The sequence below is a fragment of the Heteronotia binoei genome, chromosome 3 (genome assembly GCF_032191835.1).
Source record: "Heteronotia binoei isolate CCM8104 ecotype False Entrance Well chromosome 3, APGP_CSIRO_Hbin_v1, whole genome shotgun sequence".
Lineage (NCBI taxonomy): Eukaryota > Metazoa > Chordata > Lepidosauria > Squamata > Gekkonidae > Heteronotia > Heteronotia binoei.
The window spans coordinates 155,059,743-155,082,255 of NC_083225.1; the positions used below are offsets into that span (position 1 = coordinate 155,059,743).

General features: G+C 45.3%; 1 protein-coding gene across 1 annotated transcript in view; it reads right to left on the reverse strand.

The window, feature by feature from the left end:
* Positions 1-20,768, reverse strand: part of IGSF11 (immunoglobulin superfamily member 11) — a 240,471-nt gene extending 219,703 nt beyond the window's left edge. The window contains exon 1 of the mRNA XM_060234659.1: positions 20,645-20,768. Coding sequence (XP_060090642.1) covers positions 20,645-20,717 — 73 coding nt within the window. The 5' untranslated portion in view covers positions 20,718-20,768. The remainder of the gene's footprint in view (positions 1-20,644) is intronic.
* Between the last annotated feature and the right edge of the window lie 1,745 nt (positions 20,769-22,513).

Genomic DNA, 22,513 nt, shown 5'->3' on the forward strand with positions numbered 1-22,513 from the left:
GATCATAAAGTAAAATGCCAATACTTATATTTAAGATTACTTCTTACTAAGCCTGCTTGATATCTTCTTTAAAGCGGTATTCCTGAATTTTAAGAGGCTGACTTAGGGTGGTCCCACACTGTCAAGGTTGGCTGAACGGCTTGGAAATCTGTGATATGGATCTTGGGGATGTGAGATTTTCAAGATCCATATCACAGTTGCGTTGTAGCAGGTAAGCCAAAGAGCACTAAACGCAACAACAGAGCAGGTAGTACAAAGTTTTAAGAGGTCTGGTACCCATCCAACAGCCCCTTCTCCTAAGCCACCATATGTCAAAACAACAGTAGTGGGAGATACTGTTCGTTCGAGAACATTACAGATGAAGGAGGAGGATGGATTTATATCCTGCCCTATACTCTGAATCTTCTTTACCTCCCCCCCACCAAAAAAAAAAACACCTTGTGAGGCAGGTGAGGCTAAGAGAACTCTTACAGCAGCTGCCCTTTCAAGGACAACTCCTGCGAGAGCTATGGCTGACCCAAGGCCATTCCAGCAGCTGCAAGTGGAGAAGTGAGGAATCAAACCCGGTTCTCCTAGTTAAGAGTTTGCACACTTAACCACTACACCAAACTGGCTCTTAATGCCAACCTATATTAGTTTCACAAGATTTATCTCTATAAAAGAAATGGCCATTCTCCATTGTATTGTTTTGGGGAATGTTGGTTTATCTCTCTCTCTCTCTCTCTCGGCTTGACTTCGTGAACGAAGATTTAAGAAAGGTGCAGTAGTCCACGTCTGCTGCAGGCTCACTGGTGGCTGACAAGACCAATGTGGGACAGGCAGGTCCGGCCACAGTGGCTGCGGGGAAAAGTCTGATTTGGGGTTGGTGCTGTAGCAGTATGATTCTTCCTCAATCTCCTTTTGTCCTCAAGACCAGCTATGCGTGCGTTCTCAAAGGAAGAGACAGCCTGCTGGATGGTGTGCCTCCATGCTTTGCGATCTGAGGCTAGGTCAGACCACTGGTTATGGTTAATGCAACAGGTACCAAGGGATTTCTTCAAGGAGTCCTTGTACCTCTTCTTTGGTGCCCCTCTATTTCGATGGCCGGTGGAAAATTCACCATACAGGGCAATCTTGGGAAGACGGTGGTTTTCCATCCTGGAGATATGCCCTGCCCAGCGCAGCTGCATCTTCAACAACAATGCCTCGATGCTTGTAACCTCCGCCCACTTGAGGACTTCAGTGTTGGTCACAAAGTCACTTCAGTGGATGTTGAGGATGGTGCGAAGGCAGCGCTGATGAAAGCGCTCAACGAGTCGCAGGTGATGACGGTATAAAACCCACGATTCGGAGCCGTAGATGAGGGTTGTCATCGCAACCGCTTTGTAAACATTAATAAAGCAAGCAGAAACAGAGATACATCTTTCTAAGTCCATTGAAAGAAATGGGCTTACAAGGGTGTAACCTGAGTCACCCAAAACTGACTAACTTCTAGGGTTGCCAGGTCCAACTCAGGAAATATCTGGAGACTTTGGAGTGGAGCCAGGAGCAAGGCTGTGACAAGCCTGATTGAATTCTGAAGGATATTCTGGCCATCACATTTAAAGGGATGGGGACACCTTCTTTTGGGGCTCATAGAATTGGATCCCCCAGTCCAATCTTTTTGAAACTTGGGGAGTGTTTTGAGGAGAAGCACCAGATGTTATGCTGAAAATTTGATGCCTCTACCTCAACAAACAGGTTCCCAGGGCCCCAGATACCCATGGATCAATTCTCCATTATACCCTATGGGGACCAGTTTCCATAGGATATAATGGAGTGCCCAGCAGACATGCAAACCCCACACCACCACTGCTTTCTGATAACTCTGAAATGGAGGAGAGCCTCCATACCAGGGGATCCCCTGCCCCCAACTGGCAACTCTACAAACTTCTCAAGGTTCTAACAAAATTAGAGAGATCCAAGCAAATTAGAGACACCAAATCACCAGTGCTTGTAGAGGAAAAGTTAGGAAAGCTAAAGCTCAGTATGAGCTTAGGCTGGATGCTAAAAACAACAAAAAAGCATTCTTTTCTTATGTTCAGAGTAAGAACAAGAGCAAGGACATGGTAGGCCCATTGCGAGGGCAAGAAAGTGAAATTGTAATAGTTAATGAAGAGAGGGCGGAACTGCTCAATTCCTACTTTTCCTCAGTCTTCTCTTCTAAGGAAAACGGTGCTCAACATGGCAAAAACAGAACATATAAGGAGGGTATGAAGTTCCAACCTAGGATCAGCATAGGGGGAGTACATAAACACCTAGTTTCTTTAAATGAAAATAAGTCCTCAGGGCCAGATGAATTGCATCCAAGGGTTCTAAAAGAGCTTGCAGATGTCATTTCTGAGCCTCTGGCTATTATTTTTGAGAATTCTTGGAGAACAGGAGAGACTGGAAGACTGGAGGCGGGTGAAATTAAATCGAAAGCGTTTCTGGCTCAACATTAGGAAGAACTTCCTGACCATTAGAATGATTCCTCAGTGGAACAGGCTTCCTCGGGAGGTGGTGGGCTCTCTTTCCTTGGAGGTTTTTAAACAGAGACTAGATGGCCATCCGGCAGCAATGAAAATCCTGTGAATTTAGGGTGAGGTGTTTGTGAGTTTCCTGCATTGTGCAGGGGTTGGACTAGATGACGCTAGAGGTCCCTTCCAACTCTATGATTATATGAATCTGAAGGCAGAGTCAAATCAAATGCTAAGGAGTTGTAAAGAATGACAACTTGAAGAAACCCAGAAACACAAAGAAGCTAGATAATTCCAGTATGAACACAACTTTTAACTTTCCTTTCCTATGCCACACAGTCTTATTGAAATATTGCAGGAGGGAAGCCAAAGCATACAAAAGCATACCTGTACACTTTCTTGGATCGCCAGCCACAGAAGACAAGACCTTGGCCTCATTATGGACTGCACACGGAAAATATCTGTGGCATACTCAATTTTAAAAAGCAGGTAAAATACTGCATTGTCCAGAGAGAGGAGCAAAAATTCTAAACTGCCTCTGTGGAGGAAAAACTGTTGTTATCTCAATGTACCCATTCCTACACGTAGTGAGAGCAGCTGAAATCTCTGAAGAAGAAACTGAAGCAAGACAGCCTTTCTGCATGATTTACATATTTAAAGTGTATAATGTCTCTTTTCCATTATTTTAAAATAATTTGTATTATTCTTGTCTTACAAAACCTAAAATTACAGTGATAAACATTTTAAAAAGAGAAAGAAGGAAGTATTTAACTGGCTCAGTTTAGACATGACACAAAAATGTGGCTTGGGAAACCGAGACTCAACTCATAGACTATCACTCATGTCCTGATTACATCACTGGGGCCAAGCATGTGTGTGGGGGGAGGTAGGAGACAATGATGTCACAGAACAGGTGCAGGTTAAGCCGTAGTCATATGTCACAGGAAAGTTAAGCCTAAGCTGTGGTTAATAAACCGACTTCAAACCACAGGTTCAGATCGGCCTTGATGTGCCCTAACCAGAGCTAGCAAAATTGCCCACTCTCAGACAGCCACACTAACCAGAGTCAATTAAATGATGTCAGTTCAGTTCACCAAGCCAGTAACTCTTTCATGTGATCCCCTCACACAAATAGTACCAGATCCCTGACACAAAGCAAAGCCGTCCTTTCAGAGTTGCCAATTTCCAGATGGTTCTGGAGATCTCCTGAAATTACACTGATATTCAGACTCTAGACATCAATTTCCCTGGAGAAAATGGCTGCTCTGGTGGGTGGACTCAATGGCATTGTACCCTGCTGAGCTCCTTCCCTGACTCCACTCTCACAGTCTCCAGGTATTTCCCAACCCAGAGCTGGCAACCTTACCTACTTTGCATTTTTAGACCTATCAACCAAGGAAGCAGAAATACTCAGAGAAAAGTGTATTCTCACATTCAGATAAAGTTCTGAATAGATGACGATGCAGCCCACAATGCAGCCTTCATACTCTACTAACCCAACCAACTGGCCTGAATCAGCTAAATATCACCATTTTCTCACTCCTAAGGAGATCTATTTAACAGTTTGTAACCTTAGTTATAATATCTATGACATATAATAGGATTTCAACTTCTTCTTGGTGTTTCTATGTAAGAATTTTTGAACACAATTTATAGAATGGGTTTTAAATCAATTTTCCCCTTTAAAAATATTCTCCTAAAAGAGATCAGGTCTGAATAGAATTCTAGACAGGACTATCTTCAGGGCAGATGTTTCTATTACCTGAATGCCACATGATAAACATGATTTCTATTTGTCTGAGAGACTGACAGCATGGCTAGTCATTGGACAGGCACAAAGATGGTCCCAGGAGGTGCTTGAAAGAAAACTAGCAGCTTTGCAAGGCAAATAATGAAGTGGCAATTAATGCTTTAAATATTATACAAACAAACAAGCCCAATGTAGATAATGTACAGCCTTCACTCATCATTCAGATCCTTACATAGTCCAGAACCCCTTATAATACCAACAAATGCTTGTGCTCTTAACCAATCACTTTATGCAAAACTCCTAAAATGGTACCAAACATTGACTGGCAACCAGAAGAAGCTGGGGGGAATGGGGGGTGGGGGGGTGGGGTGCCATATGGCATTTGGCACAGCTGTGTTATGTCACTTCCAGAGAAAACCTGGAAGTGATGTAATTATATCTTCCAGAGAAAACCTGGAAGTGATGTAATGCTGCTGCACCTTTGGCAATTTATTTTTTTCTCCTGCTGGTACAGCAGTAGGAAATGGCAACCGGAAACAAAATAAGGACAAACATCACACAGAAGTCTTAATCATCCTCAACCCAAATAACTGAATCAGATTAGATCTCTAGTATAATATTTATCATATTAATGTGCTATCAGAAAGGCTTTCAATTTCTTGTGAATACATCTCATAAAAAAACATTTAAAAGTATATCAAAGCTACAACCCCTGGACAGCAGGCTGGAATTTCAAACAAAGAATTATCTTCTAGTCCCTCCATCTCTGTTATGTAGCCTCAAGAGGGCAAACTATTATGCTAAGTATAGACTAACATTTGTCTCTGACATCACCTACTGAACTCCTTCGACACATAAAGAAATCAGATTATCAGAATGGACTCTATTCTTGCTGTGTAGATAGAAATTATATCTGCTGTAATTGCAAGATGACATGCACATGGGCTTTCAAAAAAGCATGACCATGCATGTGTATGAGTAGGACACACAAGTCAAAATGCAGCTTATTTTATGCACCCGTTGTCCCTTCCTCTGCTCTCTGCAGGGATGTTTAGGTTAAAAGCCTAAGGCAGGGGTGGCCAACGGTAGCTCTCCAGATGTTTTTTTGCCTACAACTCCCATCAGCCCCAGTCAGCATGGCCAATGGCTGGGAGCTGTAGGCAAAAAACATCTGGACAGCTACCGTTGGCCACCCCTGGCCTAAGGCATGCCCTGCTGGAAATGAATATATCTCAGCAATCCCCAGTGCCATCCACATGAGTGCCCTGCCCTCCAATGTGTTTCTTCATTTCTACTCGCTTCTTGAGTCTTGGGGGTAAAATCCTAAATAAAAGAACAGGGAGTTACAAGTCACTCCTCATTAGCTGGTTGACTAGCAAAGTGCTATGCTTATCCTAGGCAGGATAGCCATGTAGATACCAGAGGTATCTTGTGTTTCTGGCCATGGCAAGCTCTTCTCCCCAGCCCTTTGGAAAACAAAAGCAAACAACTTCTCTCCTTAAAAACAGAGCTGATCCTGTTTATTCTCTGCTTCCTTGGAGAAGGAAGAGTTTCAGAGAAGCAAAGGAGTATCACCTTCTCTTCTGTAGACATTACTCATTTAGAAATAACTGCCTCCATCACAGAAGAATGCGTAGAACCTATTAGCATTTTATTTATTTATTTATTTATTTATTTGGTGACTTCTATCCTGCCCTTCCCACAAGTGACTCAGGGCGGCTTACAACGACAATAAAACAGTAAAATCAGAGCAAGTTATTACATCTAAAATCAGACAATTAAAACCTAAAAACCTTAAAATTAAACATTAAAACTATACTTTTGTGATTGGCTACCATAGGAGATGTCTGCCATTCTCAAAATTCCAAAAACATGTTTGTAGGCTCAAGAAGGTTGGAGACCCCTGCAACTTTTTATTTTTGCCATCAAGATGCAACTTACTTATGGTGACCTCATGGGATCTTCAAGACAAGAGATGTTCAAAAGTGGTTTGCCATTGCCCATCTCTGTGCAGAAGCTCTGGGCTTTTTTGGTGAAATCCCATCCAAATCCAAACCAGGACAGACCCTGCTTAACTTCTAAGATCTGATGAGATTGGATTAGCCTGGGCTATCCAGGTCAGGGTGGTAGCTGTGACTGTTCCTCATTTTTATAATTTTACAGTAAATGCCAGTGTTAGAATCATAAAGTTGTAAGGCACCTCCAGGGTCATCTAGTTCAACCCCCATCAATATGCAGGAAATTCATAAATACCTCCCTCACACACATACATCCCCGGTGACTCCTGCTCCATGCCCAGAAGATGAAAAAACCTCCAGGATCTCTTATCACTCTGGCCTGGAGAAAAATTGCTGACTGACCCCAAAGTGGCAATCAGCATTAACCTGCACATGTAAGAAAGGGCCACAAGAACTAAGCACTGATGCAACTCTTTCTGCCCTCCTTCTCATGATCTGCCTAATTCATAGAATCAGCATTGCTGTCAGATGGCTATCTAGCCTCTCCTTAAAAACCTCCAAGGAAGGAGAGCCCACCACCTCCTGAGGAAGCCTGTTCCACTGAGGAACTGCTCTAACTGTCAGGAAGTTCTTCCTAATGGCTCACCCGCGTAGTCAGATGGACCCGTTGCGGCTTCAAATGGCTATACGGGACCCTTGGCCCACCGGTGACTCGTTGGATGAACTAGTGGAGACCTGGAATAACCGGCTCTCCGAGGGCATCGACGAAATCGCTCCCCGACATCCTCTTCATCCTCGATCACGATCCGCTCCATGGTATACCCCGGAGCTGTGATCAATGAAGCGACGATTAAGACGACTAGAGAGACAATGGCGCCACGCTCGTGACGAAGCTACGAGAACATCATATAGGTCATTTATGAGAACCTATGAGATGGCTATTCGGATTGCAAAGAAGGATCACTTTGCGTCCAGAATCGCATCTGCGACCTCGCACCCAGCACAATTGTTTAGTATAATTCGGTCATTAACAGAACTGCCGCAGGGCAAACAAAATAATAGATAATTGGAAATAGGCTGTGAGGCTTTTGCGAGCTTTTTCGCAGATAAGGTCTCGTCGCTCCGACACGACTTACCCGCTATAATTAATACAGTAGATGAACTTGGGGCACCGAGCACGTCTTCTGGTCCAATTCTGGACTCCTTCGGTCCACTCAGTCTGGAGGAAGTCGACAGGATCCTTGCAGCTGTGCGCCCTACGACCTGTAGGTTAGATCCATGCCCGTCTTGGCTTATAAAGGCCAGCCAAACGTGGCTGCATGAACCACTACAGGACATTATCAACAGGTCCCTGATTGAAGGGATCTTTCCCACACCTCTTAAAGAGGCAGTGGTCCGTCCCCTCTTAAAAAAACCATCAGCAGACCCGGCCATATTGGCGAACTATCGGCCGGTGTCAAACCTTCCCTTTCTGGGTAAGGTCATAGAGCGGGCGGTGGCGATTCAGCTACAGGGATTCCTGGAGGACACTTCCTCACTGGATCCATTCCAATCCGGCTTTGGGCCAGGTCACGGGATGGAGACAGTTCTGGTCGCTCTCACAGATGACCTTATGCAACATCTGGATCAGGGCGGCTCTGCGGTGCTGTTATTATTAGATCTGTCAGCCGCTTTTGACATGGTTGACCATCAGCTACTGACTAGCCGCCTCGCCGATGTGGGGATTCGGGGATCTGCCTTACAGTGGCTGACCTCCTTTCTCCAAGATCGGGGACAAAGGGTGGTGATAGGGGAGGAAGCATCCCAGAGGCACTCTCTTAGTTGTGGGGTGCCGCAGGGAGCGGTCCTATCCCCGATGCTATTTAACATCTATATGCACCCCCTTGCCCAGATTGTCAGGAGGTACGGACTGGGTTGCCATCAATATGCAGATGACACCCAGCTCTATCTATTGATAGGTGGCCAGTCTGACTGTACCCCGGAAAATCTAGACCTGGTGTTACAAGCCGTGGCTTCTTGGCTCAGGCTGAGTCGGCTGAAATTGAATCCGACGAAGACGGAGGTTCTCTACCTGGGTCAGGGCGGTCCGGGGAGAGAGATCCAGCTGCCGACTCTTGACGGGGCACCACTGACACCGGTCCCTAAGGTCAAGAGCTTAGGCGTGCTTCTTGAGTCCTCCCTTACAATGGAGGCTCATATGGCAGCCACTGTTAGATCTGCCTTCTTCCATCTTCGGCAAGCGCGGCAGCTGGCTCCTTACCTGGAGCGCACCAACTTAGCGACGGTAATCCATGCTACGGTCACCTCAAGAATAGATCACTGTAATGCTCTCTACATGGGGCTACCCTTGACGCTAACCCAGAGACTACAATTAGTGCAGAACGCTGCGGCACGGCTGTTAATGGGGCTGCCGCGACGGGAGCACATTCAGCCAGTGCTGAGAGAGCTGCACTGGTTGCCTGTTGTGTTCCGAGTTCGCTTCAAGGTGTTGGTATTAACCTTTAAAGCCCTCTATGGTCAGGGACCTGCCTATCTACGGGACCGCCTTTCCCCATATATCCCCCAGAGAGCACTGCAATCAGGGACAAAAAAATCTGTTGTCTGCCCCTGGCCCAAAAGAAGCCAGGCTATGTGTAACGAGATCCAGGGCTTTTTCGGTGGCAGCACCAGAACTTCAAAACACCCTCCCAGAAGCCATAAGGGCCCTGCGGGATTTGTCTGCGTTCCGCAGGGCCTGTAAGACCGAATTGTTCAAACAGGCTTTTGTGGTTTGATCGAAAAAAAGCTGCCGCCGGACATCCTACAGAATGCTGGCGATCTTGGTCGAGAAGTCAATACCGCCTATACTGGACTGAAATAGCGCTATAGAATGGTTTTAAAGTTAATATATGTAAATTATGGTTTTATATGTTTTATTGGACTGATTGTTTTTATAATGTTGTAAGCCGCCCTGAGTCCGCTTGCGGAGAGGGCGGGATATAAATGGGAAGTAATAAATAATAATAATAAATTAATACCCGGAAACTATTTAATTTCAACCCATTGGTTCTGGTCTGACCTTCTGGGGCAACAGAAAGCAATTCTGCACCATCCTCTATATGACAGCCTTTCAAGTACTTGAAGATGGTGATCATATCATCTCTCTGTCATCTCCTCTCCAGCCTAAACATACCCTGCTCCTTCAGCCTTTCATCATAGGACCTGGTCTCCAGACCCCTCAACATCTTCACTGTCCTCCTCTGGACATGTTCCAGCTTGTCTATATGCTTCTTAAATTGTAGTGCCCAAAACTGAACACAATACTCTAGGTGAGGTCTAACCAGAGCAGAGTAATGTGATACCATCACTTCACACGATCTGGAAAATATACTTCTGTTGATACAGCCCAAAATTGCATTTGCCTTTTTAGCAACCGCATTACACTGCTGACTCATGTTCAGTGTACAGTCCACTAGGACCCCTAGATCCTTTACACACATACTACTGCTAAGAAAAGTCTCCCCATCCTCTAATGAGGCACTGAATTTTCCTACCTAAATGCAGAATGTTACATTTATCCCTGTTAAAATTCATTTTAGCCCAGTTTTCCAGTCTGTCAAGATCACATCTTCTATCCTGTCTCTGTCTTCCACTGTATTTGCAACCCCTCCCAATTTCGTATCATCTGCAAATTTAATAAGTGTTCCCTCTATCCCTTCACTCAAATCATTTATAAAGATGTTGAACAAAAGATGTCCCAGGACAGATCCTTATGACACTCCACTTGTCACTCCAAGAGGATGAGGAACCACACACAAGCACTCTTTGGGTGCAATCTGTCAGCCAGTTACAGATCCACCTAAGTGCTGCATAAGTGCTTCTCACAGCAAACACATAATGTATGATCATACCCAGATGTACATACATCTTTCAGAACTCTAGCTCAAAGTATGACTGTGAGTGTTTCAAAGCACATGTATACAGATACATGGTACCCCCATACATTATGTGGATATGCCCTATATTCTATCTACAACAAAATACACCTGATGAAGGAAGCTTTGACTCATGAAAGCTTATGTGGGAATCTATCTTCTTAGTCTTCCAGGTGCCATGGACTCCTGTTTTACTGTGTTGCCAAGAAAAGGTTTGGTCCAAGGAGCTAGGTTCTTCTAATTTCACAAATGTCTTCACTCTCAGGGTCACAATCTTCAAAATAGGAATAACATATGAGGTAGACTGTGCTTTATGCATATGAATGAAAAAGAGGGAGGAAAATGGAAAATCTGAACAAATTTAAAAAGGCAAAAACAGTATTTAAAACTGCTAATGGGAGATTGCTTGTACTTTCAAGAATTCAGAAGTGTTTAAAAACTTGTTTGGAACTAATATGGTCACAAAGCACCACCAAAGCCAAATTAAAATGTGTGCCATAGCAGATTGTATCATTTATTTTATCTACTTACAAAATTTATACCCTTCCTGGCTGCTCTCCTCAGGGCCACCAAGGTAGCTAACAGATGAAAAACATCATAAATCATAATTCTCTTGTGGGGTGGCCAAATGGAACTCTCCCATTCATTTAGGAGTGCATTCCATGACTCCAGAAACCATTGGCTGATCACAGCTCAGTCAGAGTCCCTTGCCTCCCACTAGCTGACTCCCCTGCCCCACCTACTCTGACCCAAGAATGTTGAACAAACTCCCCAAAGCAGTTTTACCTCAGGATGGTTGGCTGAGAAGGAGATAGGATTGCCAACTCCAGGTTGGGAAATTCCTGGAGATTTGAGGGGTGGAGCCTGGAGAGGGTCGGGTGTAAGGAAGGGTGGAGTCTCAGACAGGTACAAGGCCACCCTTCAAACCAGCCATTTCCTCCTGGAGAACCATTGTTGCTAATCCCCAGGTGAGGGCTGGAGATCACTCAGAATTATAACTGCTCTCCAGATGGCAGAGATCAGCTCCCCTTGAGGTGGGGAGGAGTAAATGCCTTCACTTGGGTGGATGGGAAGACAGTAAGGGTGGGGGGCACTCGCCCAGGGACCTTTAGTGATACCTTTCCAGGTTGGTGGGAAATTCCTGGAGGTTTTGTGGTGGACTTTGAGGAGTGCATACAAGTTAGAGCTTCAGGATGGGGTCTGCCAGATCCAGGTTCTTGCTATGGAAGCTGACTGGGTGATTTTGGACTAGTCACAGAATTCTAGCCTAACCTGCCTCACAGGGTTTGGGGAGGGACAGTGGCTCAGTAGTAGAGCAGAAGGTCCCAGGTTCAATCCCTGGCATCTCCAACTAAAAAGGGTCAAGGCAAATAGGCATGAAAAACCTCAGCTTGAGACCCTGGAGAGCCACTGCCAGTCTGAGTAGACAATGCTGACTTTGATGGACCAAGGGTATGATTCAGTATAAGGCAGCTTCATGTGTTCATATGTTGTTCAGATCAAATGGGGGAGAGGAGAGTGATGTAAGCTGCTGGCCCCCAAACTCTGGAGAAAGACTGGAAAGTGATGGAAAGCTGAAGTCAGAGAGGCAGATAAAGGGAAGGAGATAAAGTTGCAGCCAGGAGATGGTGGGGTTAGAGGAGGGATGGGACCTCAGACAGATACAATGCCATTTCTTCCTGGGGAACCACTGTTGCCAATCTCCAGGTGAGGGCTGGAGAACACTCAGAATTCCAACTACTCTCCAGATGGCAGAGAACTGCTCCTCTTGAGGTGGGATGGGGGGGAGTGAATATCTTCACTTGGCTGGGAAGACAGCAAGGGTTGTAGGCACTCACCCAGAGCCTCCTAGAGCCTGTTGTATTTTTCTTACTCCTAGTATATAATAAGAACATGTCTTAAAAACAGCCATTTGTAAAGAACACTGCAGTAAACTAATATCAGTGTATCCAGGGCATGGGCCACTGTGGCCAGATCTTTAATGCTCAGGAAAGGCCACAGCAGGCTAACAAGCTGAGGCTGGTAAAAAACACTCTTGGCCACAGCTGGAAAACTTTATGCTGTTCGACAGCAGTACATTAAAAAAAATTAGCATTTGCACAGAAATGGACAACTAAGTTTCCCATATGGAGAAACTATATGAAAAGTCTTGGTTGTAAACAGCTGTATTGGAAGATGTTTTTAAATGTTGATGCCCACTCTAATCCCTCATCAGCCTGAACTCACTTCCAGATCAACAGTGTCAAGCTATCTATTAAAAAGATGCACAGTAGTAATGCTTCAACACCTGTCAATTCTGCTCACTTCCCATTCACCAGTGGTGATTAAGCAGCCAATTAGTTGATGGGCTGTTTGGCACATGTTCACGTGTATGTGCAGGAACAGGCTGGGGACTCGTTTCTGATCTCCTGCTGGGGAAATTTTCTTCTGTACCCAGCAATGGTTTTGGGAGGGGAAATAGGAGCTGACTCCCAGCTGATCATCTGGAAGTCAGGTTCTTCTGATCTCCAGTCCTGGAAACATTGTTGCCTCCCAGATTTGTTGAGATGCAGCAAACTGGGGGTGTCAGCTTGGGCTGCTGAGAAAAGGAGATAAATGAGCTCTGTCTCCTGTTTTCCAATGCAGACATTAAAAATATTGCTTTGCTTCTTGCTCAAACTGGAGGATACAGAAGAGAAATGAGCTCTTTCTTCTCTCCCTTTTGCTTTTTCACTGTGCAGCTATTTTTGCTGAAGGGACTGGGTAAGAACCCAATTCCCAGTTAATCTCCCAATCAGCTGTGAGTCCACTCCTGACCAACAGGCAACTGCAAACTTGTTCACTGACTGTTCAAGCTGCTCAGTGCAATCTGAACATATTCCTGATTGACTCAGAGTCTGATTGTGAGATGAATTTGAATGCAGAACAGGTCTGCTGTGAAATTTACAGCATTCTAAATGAGCAGCATTTGAGTTACTCCCAAGCAAACATTTTAAGCACTTCACAATTTATAAAAAAATTGTACCAATGGAACAATGCCAACAGAAAAACTTCACTGCCATTCGAAAGCATGAGCAGACTTTTAAAAAAAAATCGGAAAGCTAGCTTATTGCTCTCAAGAACACCAAATATGTTGTGTGTGCAATTCTCCTTGAAAGAAACTGTTTACAAGCACTATTGCATACTGTATTTTTAAAAAAGTATAATAGTAGCATCCTGACAAATTGATGAGTCACCAGAAACAAGTAGCTAAATATCCCCTAAGGGGTACCATGGGGAATACTGCTTATTTTGCCATCAGATGTAAAATGTTCTCTAGTGGTTAAGAATTGGCCCAAGAAGCCAAGAATATGCCATCTATTTGTTCCAGTGCAAACCTGAACTGCTGAGTGCCTCTACTTCCTGTTGTGTAAGATGGATGCAAACTATTTTAGCTCTCCTCCAACAGACCTTGCGAGCAGCATTCCAAATCACAGCACTTTGACTATCTGAAACTCCAAAGACATTGAAGGGTTTGGGGCACAAGACAAATCACCTTTGTTGCCAGGGAACAGGGGCACAACAGATTGACTCAGCCAACATACTGCCACTCAGAAGGTCAACCATAAAAGTTAACTAAAGCTTGTTTCTGCCAAGAATTTTGTCTTAAAGGTTGAAAATATCCATTCCACTTCCTCAAACGATTGAACATGGGCTGCCCAAATCCAGCCAACCAACATTATCTACCTCGGTCCACAGGCATTTTCAATATAGATGTCAATGGTTGAATCTGTTTCAACTCAATATTAAATTCAGTGTAGACATGACCTCTGATAACTGTCCGTGTAAAGCTGGTACTAGAAAATGCTGTAGTATAATGTGAATGCTACGTAGAATGAGGCACAAGAAGTGACCAGGTGTGAACATTGTCATCCTGAGCTACTCCTTGAACATTTTATTTGTCTTCATTTAGCTCTAAAATGGAGATAATTTTGAGATCATGCTTGAGTAGCAGCCTGTTTACATATGTCTGTTCCCTTCACATTAGGAAGAAAGAGAACAGAAAATATCCCTATAACACTAATTCAGTGTGAACATCTATTAAAAGATCATACCCTGTCCCAATAGGAACCAGGTCCATTTGTCCAAATTGTCATTGCGTAAGGGGAGAGCAAATGTAGACACTACAGATGCATCGGAAGCCTAGATCTGGCGCACAGATCCCACTGTCATTCTGAATGCAGTAGTTTATAATTAGAAAATCTTGGACAAAAAAAACTGAGAACATGTAATTATTTTTGCTACTGATATAGGCATTGAGAGAGTGGCTTACACAGACAAAAGGAAGCATAAATCTGTTTTGCTGCACTGTGATGAATAACGAGAAGTCTTTGATATAAATGATGAGAAAACGTTGCTCCCTGTTAAAAATAGGTGGCACAAATAGGCTCCATTGGGAAACACAATCCCCCAAATCATTGGCAGTGTAGGTTTGGGGAGGGGCCATGGCTCAGCAGCTTTGCATGCCTCTGGGCTGAATCCCTGGCACATCCAATTAAAAGGATTTGGCAGCAGGTGACGTGAAAGACCTCTCCACCTGGGACCCTAGAGAACCACTGCCGCTCAAAGTAGACAATATTGTCCTTGACAGACTGTCTGACTCAGCAGAAAGCAGCTTCATATGTTTGTGCATCTCATCTGAGTATGACCTAAACTACTTATTAATTCTGGTACACTGAGTCAGCCTTCTTAATTCAAAAAGAAAACTGATTTTGATTCTCGCAACCTTTCTGTTGTCTTGATCAGAAACGACATGGCTACTCTCCCTCTTAGAATCAGCAAGAACGTTTTGCTCTAAAGTATGAGGGAAGCTATTAAACATTTTTTTGAATATACAATAGACATTTTTTTTACATATCCAGAGCAGAAAACTATGGGTGACAAAGGAAAACAGGGATTGCTAAAGGAAGATGGGGAGATGGCAGAGAAGCTCAATGACTTTTTTGCTTCTATAGCAGGGGTGGCCAACAGTATCTCTCCAGATGTTTTTTGCCTACAACTCCCATCAGCCCCAGCCAGCATAGCCAATGGCTGGGGCTGATGGAAGTTGTAGGCAAAAAAACATCTGGAGAGCTACTGTTGGCCACCCCTGCAGAATGCGAAGCACATACCCATGCCACAGCCATTATTTTCAGGGAATCTGAAGAATTGAGCCAAATCGAGGTGACCAAAGTTTGTTCTACACCTACTGGGAAAATGAAAAACTGATAAATTTCCAGGTCCTGATCAAAGAGTTCTCAAAGAACTCAGATGTGAGATAGTTGATCAACTAACCTGTATATGTGACCTATCACTAAATTAAGCAGCTGTACCAAAAGAATAGCAAATGTTACACCAGTTTTCAAAAAAGGGATCCAGAGTGGAACCATGAAATTAGAGGCTAGTCAACCTAGCATCTGTCTCAAGCAAATTAGTAGAAATTGTAACCAAAAACAGAATTGTTAGGCACATAGAGGGACAAAGAGAAAAATCAGCATGGCTTCTGCAAAGGAAAGTCCTTTTGGAATTATTTGAGAAAGTGAATGCACATGGAAACAATGGTAACCTAGTAGACATTATATACCTGAAATTTCAAAAACTTTTTATAAGCTACCTCACTAAAGACTCCTGAGTTCACTTTGCTGACATCAGATAAGAGGATAGATTCACTTATGGATTAAAAAGTGGTTAAATGACAGGAACAAAAGAGTAGGAATCAATGGACAGTTCTCACAATGGAGGGAAGTATACAGTGGGGTCCCACAAGGACCAGTATTGGGGCCAGTACTATTTAATTTATTCATCAGTGACCAGGAACTGGGGTGAGTAGTATAGTGGCCAAGTTTGCAGATGATACAAGTTATTCAAGATGATGAAAAATGAGGAGCAGCAGCAGCAGCAGGGCCATAGCTAGGATTTTTTAGGTGGGGAGGGACTTTTTAAAAATTCAAGGGGCAGTTGAATTTTTAAAAGCCCCCTCCCATCTAAAAATCTATCCCCCCACAACTTCCCTCTCAGCCACAGTCTCCACCCCAGCTTGAGAGCCGCCTTGTCAGTGATTTAAATCACATGGGAGGGCAGGCAGAATCAGCCGGCCAGCCTCTCTGTGCCATTTAAAGACCCTGTCAACCAGCTGATCACACAGAGAGGCAGGCAGCTGCTCCTGTCACTTCTCCTGCACAATTTGGATTGTGGGGAGTGAGGAGGCAGTAGTGGGGAGTGAAGGCTGCTGGTTGGGGGCCCCGAGTTGGGGAGCCAGGACCCCCACAGCCCCCCCTTCTGTGGCTACAGGCCTGAGGAGAAAGAGGAGAAAGAAGAAATTGGACTTATACCCCTCTGTTCATTCAGAGTCTTAGAGTGTCTTACAATCTCCTTCTCTTCCTCTTGCCACAATAGACACCCTGTGAGGTACATGGGGCTGAGAGAGCTTTCAGAGAACTATGCTTGAGAGGACATATCTGTGAGAACTGTGGCTGACCCAAGGTCACCCAGCAGCTGCATGTGGAAAAGTGGGGAATCAAACCTGCTTCTCTCAGATTAGATTCCGTGCACATAACCACCAAACTGGGTGAGTGGGCTCCCTAAGAGCTCCAGGAGAACCTCCACAAACTGGGTGAGTGGGCAACAATGTGGCAAAAGAAGTTCAATGCTGGTAAATGTAAGATGATGCACACTGGGACAAAAACAATATCCCCACTTCAAGTATAAGATAATGGGGTCTAAACTTGCTGAGGCTAAGAGGGTAAAAGATCTTGGGGTCATAGTGGATAGTGTCAATGCAAGCGTCAACCCAGTGTGCTACAGCAATGAAAAAAGCAAATTGTATATTAGGGGGACTAAGAATAAAACAACTGATATTGCAATGCCCCTGTGTAGATCTATGGTGCCGCCTCAGTTGGAATACTGTGCATGTACAGTTCTGGTCATTGTATCTCTAAAAGGACATTGCAAAGCTGGAAAAAGTACAGAGGAAGGCAACCAAGATGATTAGGGGGTTGGAGCACATTCCCTGTGAAGAAAGGCCAAACAGCTAGGGACTTTCCAGTTTGGAAAAGAGATAGCTATGGCAGAGCAGGAGAGAGGTTTATAAAGTCATGCATGAAGTGGTGAGAGCTGACAAAGTGAAATTTTCTCCCAAAATATTAGCACTTGAGGGCATCCAATGAAACTGATGGGCAGTAGGTTCAGGACAGACAAAAAGAAAGAGTACTTTACACTGAGAGTGATTAAAATGCAGAATTCACTGTCAATGATGGCCACAGGAACAAACAGCTTTAAAAGTGGATTAGATAGATTCATGGAGGATGTCTGTCAATGGCAACTAGCCATGGCAACTGAGGGGAACTTCCACATTCAGAGACACTAATCCTCCAAATCCCAGAGCCAGAAGGCAACATCAAGGGAAGGCCTCAGCCTCTATGCAATGTTGTAGGTTGTTCAGAGGAATTAGTTGGCCAATGTATGGGATAGGATGCTGGATTACATGGACTATTGTTCTGGTCCAGCAGCGGTCTTCTTATTGCCCACAAAAGCCCTCCCTCTCCCTTATTGTACAGTATAAGTGTACTTTTCTTCCACAGAGACTTCCAATCTTCTCTCAAGGTATATTGAATTTTCCACCACTGCATGAGCTATATTTTTTTTTTCAGAAACCCAGAATGTCACTGGGTCCATACGAGAGGAAGGTAAATTCTATGATGGCAGAAGGCTGAAAGTGTTGTTTCTGGTGTCAGAAAGATCAAGCAGGAACACTGATCACACCTAGCAGCCATCCAAAACTTTTCTTAAGAGAAACCACATAATTTGTGGCCTCCTAGTGTAATATCAAAGGATCTGAAACCTCTTTGGTCAGAATCCCAAGCTGTTTCAGAATATTTGATTGAGCTGTGTAAGTCTATAGCAGAAAAACAAAACAGAAGTCTAGCAGCACCTTAAAGGCTAAAAGCATTGATTGCAGTATGAGTTTCAGTGAGACAGAGCACAAGCCAGCTCTCTCTCACAAAACCTACAACAGAATAAATGTTGTGATTCTTCAATGTGCCACTGGACTTCTGCTTGGTTTTGTTTCCAAATATGCCTTGGAAGACCTAAAATATATTGCTTAGTAACCTCCAGACAGATAGAGCTATAGTGAGGTATGCAGAAGGGAGGGATAGAGTTTGTACTATGTGTGTAAATTTCCATCATCACAGCCAACTTATGGCAGCCCTGTAGGGTTTTCAAGGCAAGAGACCTTTGGAGGTGGTTTTCCACGGCCTTCCTCTGCGTAGCAACCATGGACTTGCCTGGTGGCCTCCCATCCAAATACTAACCAGAACTGACCCTGCTTAGCTTCTGAGATCTGGCTAGCCTGGGCCATCCAGGTCAGAGATCCTTCATAGGGAAACTGGCAGAGTTCAAACAACTGATACAGCATATGTCAAAATTGTGGAAACCTCATGAGAAAACTCCAAACTTCTAACACCCAGGAGTGCTGTGGAATCAAAGCGGCAAAAGGTACCAAACAAATTGCAGTTCAGCTGGTGCTGTTCTGTACCTGACAGCCTTTCATCCCCAAGCCTCAGTGGGCAAAAAGTTCCCTGCCAACTCACCACTTGCTGGGCAGCAATCACGGGATACAGAAACAAGATCAGAGTAGAAAACTATACACATACTTTTTTGAGATTACTAAAAATCCTATTGTGACTTGCAATAGGATTTTTCTTTCTCTTTCACTAAGAATGCAATCCTAAAAGAATAACATCCTAAGTCTAAGGCTTCAATGGAGTTAGAAGAATGCTGTCAAACTTTTCCCCTCTGTGTCTTGATACTTCACAGATATGGCGAGGATGATGAATATTAAAATATTTCCATGTAACTGAAGACATAACAGTAAACCTGATCCCTGCTAAGCTTCCCCCCCCAAAAAAAAAATCCTTTTTGCCTTGATCCATCAGTAGGAACAAATGAGGAAAAATAGAACTGATGATAATTGTATGGATTCCAGTTCTTTCCCAGTTTTTAATACACTGAGCCAAGGTAAATTATCACATCCTGGTCTTGTACAAGATTACAAATTGGAATTAAGTCCCACTGATTAAAATGAGATTTATTCCTAAGTGTGTTTGGAATCACAGCCCAACCTGCACGTCCACTGTGTCACTTTTACAGATGCACTCAAATAAGTATATGGAAACTGGATTTCATCTTTCTGCCGCATACAAATACATCACTGGTACGTTATAAGCAATCCTGATGTAACTGTTTAGTGCAGTGTTAAAGACACACATTTCTGATGCCTATTAACTTCCATCAATTCAGATAGTTATAAAATACCAGCTATGCTGGGCCTTTTCTCGCTCCTTAGGGCACAGAGATTATTGCCTGCTGCCACAGACCAGAAGGAAGCTAATGTTAGAACCAGTAATTATTTGGGATCAATGGGATTATGCAAAAGTAGTTACTAGATTGTATTTTTTCCATGTCTGTATGCCAAGAGGTTTATAAAACTTAAAGAAAGAAAAAAGCCCACCCCATAAACTTTCCACCAAACAAAGTACCAAATCAGAGCTGCCCACAAGTTATGCATCTTTATCTAAATATGAATTTTGGTGTTGCTGTCCTTCAGGGGCCAAAAGTTCTCCTAAAGTCAACTTTTCGGCATGCCTGTCAGAAGATGCCAGGTGTAAGCCAATACCTGAAAGTTAAAGGAACTTCACTAAATTAAGTTGGTCCAAGCCAAGTGACATACAGTGTAAAACAGGAAACATCAAAAACAAAGGATGTATTTTCAGGGACTAATCATAATGAAATTGTTCAGGAAAACACCCCGTCGTTTTTTTTAAGAAGCCACAACTGCATGCGCCTGGGAAAATGAAGCATTAATCCATTTTTCCAAAGCTACAACAATCAAAATAATGTAACATTCTTCTAAATGTAACATTCAGTTACCCTTAAACACACAAACTCACACACAAATCTCAACCCATTTGATTCATAAAAAGCTCATGCACAGTGCTTCTAAAAACAAACTGGGAAAAATCCACACTTCTCAGCCTTCTGGAAAGAACATTATACCTCTGCATTATAAAGAGTACAGGAGTAACGCGTTTCCAGTTCCCTATAATACAATCACCTCTCCAGCTACTGTTCCTTAAAGGTCACAGAAGCAGACAAGACTTTCCCCCGCTCCTGAACCTTCCCTTGCACCATTTTTCTCCTCTGCAGAGAGTGCCAAAGGAGAGCGGGCGGATCATTCTGCAAAGTAACCGGGGCGCTGAGGGCGACGTTTCTACGGAGGAGGGGGCGAGACTGATCACTCTCTCCGGGACTTTGCAATAACTTGCTCGGGTTCGCAGAAGCAGCGCCCAACACCTGGGCTGGGTCTGCGCCGCCTGCTCTGCCCACCCTCGCCGCGCCCTGGCGCCAAAGTTGGGAGTTCGAATCCAGCGTGGGGAGGAAGGCAGCGAGCGAGGGAGGGAAGAAGGGAAGGAGGCGAGCGTCTCCAGCCGTGCCATCCCGCCCAACGCGCCCCCCCCCTCGTCCCCGGCCGGCCGGGGGTCTCCTTACCTCGCAGTGAGAGCAGCGCCGCCAGAGGGGCCAGCCAAAGCGCCCACCCCGAGGAGCCCTTGCAGCCAGGCATGCCGGGCGCGGAGCGGAGCTGAGCGGGCACCTCGGCCGGCGGCGCTTCCGCGGCGGCAGCCAAAGTCCAGGCGAAGCCCCCCTCAAGGGGCGCCAGGGGCGCGCTCCGCAGCCCGGCCAAGCGGAGCTCCGAGCCGGGGCGGCTCCCGCTGCAGCAGCGAGCCGCTCCGGCTCCTCCCGCTGCAGCAGCTGCTGCCGCTGCTGCTGCTGCTGCTGTCCCGGGACCGCCCGCTTGCACCGCCCGCTCCCCGGGAGGCTCTGGCGCTCCGGAGCCCCGGCAGCCCGGGGACGCAGCCAGGCTCCCAGCCGGCCCGAGAGCGCAGCCTGGCGGCCCCGCGGCGCTGCCGCAGCGGACTAGCAGCCTGCCTTTGGCCACGGCGCACCCGCTCGCCGCCAGCCTCGCTCGCCTTCTGCAGCTGCTGCTGCCCCGGGAGAGGGGCGTGGGCGTGGGACCGCTCGGACCGCTTCTCCCTCTGCAGGCCACCGAGTTCGAACGCACCAGCCCCGCTAGGCGCTGCTCGGACCTCCCGAGCCCGACACAACTTTTCCCCAGCCGGCATTCCACCAAGAGCCCGACCTGATTCCCAGCCGCTCACCTTCATTCTCAAGTGGTAGGAGCCCAGTTACAACAGCGGGAGGTTTATAGCCAAGCATGACCGGAGCACACCTCAAATAGGACAGTCACTGACTCCAGGATAGGGGCCTCCTCCATTTAGGTCACCAAAAACCCTTTTTCAAAGTTCATGGGGCATGCAAGTTTCTGCCTGGTTTTTTTAAAAGACCTTACCTTTTCTCAGCATGCTTGGGCAGAGCTCACTGAGGGAGCACCCACTTTGCATGCAGAAGATCCAGGCTTCAGTGGCATCTCCAGTGAAAGGGATCAGGTGATGTGAAAGACCGGCCCCTGGGCCCCTGCAGAGCTGCCGCCAGTCTGGGTAGACATTGCTGATCTTGATAAGGCCAATGGGCTGCTTAAAGCAGCTTCATGTGTTCAAGATGGCAGCCAGAATTCAAACATGGGGTTCCCTCCAGTGGTTCCTGTTTCTGTTGACTCAGAAGAAAGCAAGCAATGTGTCTGCCTGTAAAGGAGAAGTCACCTTTGTGCAGGCCACATTTCAGAACTAATTGGCAAGACACTCAGACATAACATGATGCATGCAAAGGATATACTACCTCTCATGCAAAGATGCTGTGGCTCATTTCTGTGACCATGTGGTGGATACAGTGCTGGACTCCAGTTCTGGAAAGACCTAGGTGTCGCAGACTCAAATCCCCACTCAACCATGATGAGGTTCACTTGGTGACCTTGGATGTCTCTTCCAGTTTGGTGTAGTGGTTAAGTGCGCAGACTCTTATCTGGGAGAACCCAGTCGGATTCCCCACTCCTTCACTTGCAGCTGCTGGAATGGCCTTGGTCAGCCATAGTTTTTGTAGTTGTCCTTGAAAGGCAGATGCTGTAACAGCTCTCTTATCCCACCTACCTCACAACCAGGTTTCTGTTGTGGTGGGGGGAGGTATAGGTGACTGTGGCCGCTCTGAGACTCTGAGATTCAGAGTATAGGGTAGGATATAAACCCAATATCTTCTTCTTCTCAACCCCACAGCACTGTGGGGCTCCTCAGAATAGAGGAGAGGAGAACCATGGCTTGGAAGAAGGGTGTAATTAAACTGAGGTAGAAAGACCAGAGAGAGAGGCAATGGAGAAGATACAGACTGGAGGTGTTATTCTGCAGCATGCAAAGCAGAATATCTTGCACATCTTCTCTGCAGAAAGAAGCTTGATCACTCAAAGAGATT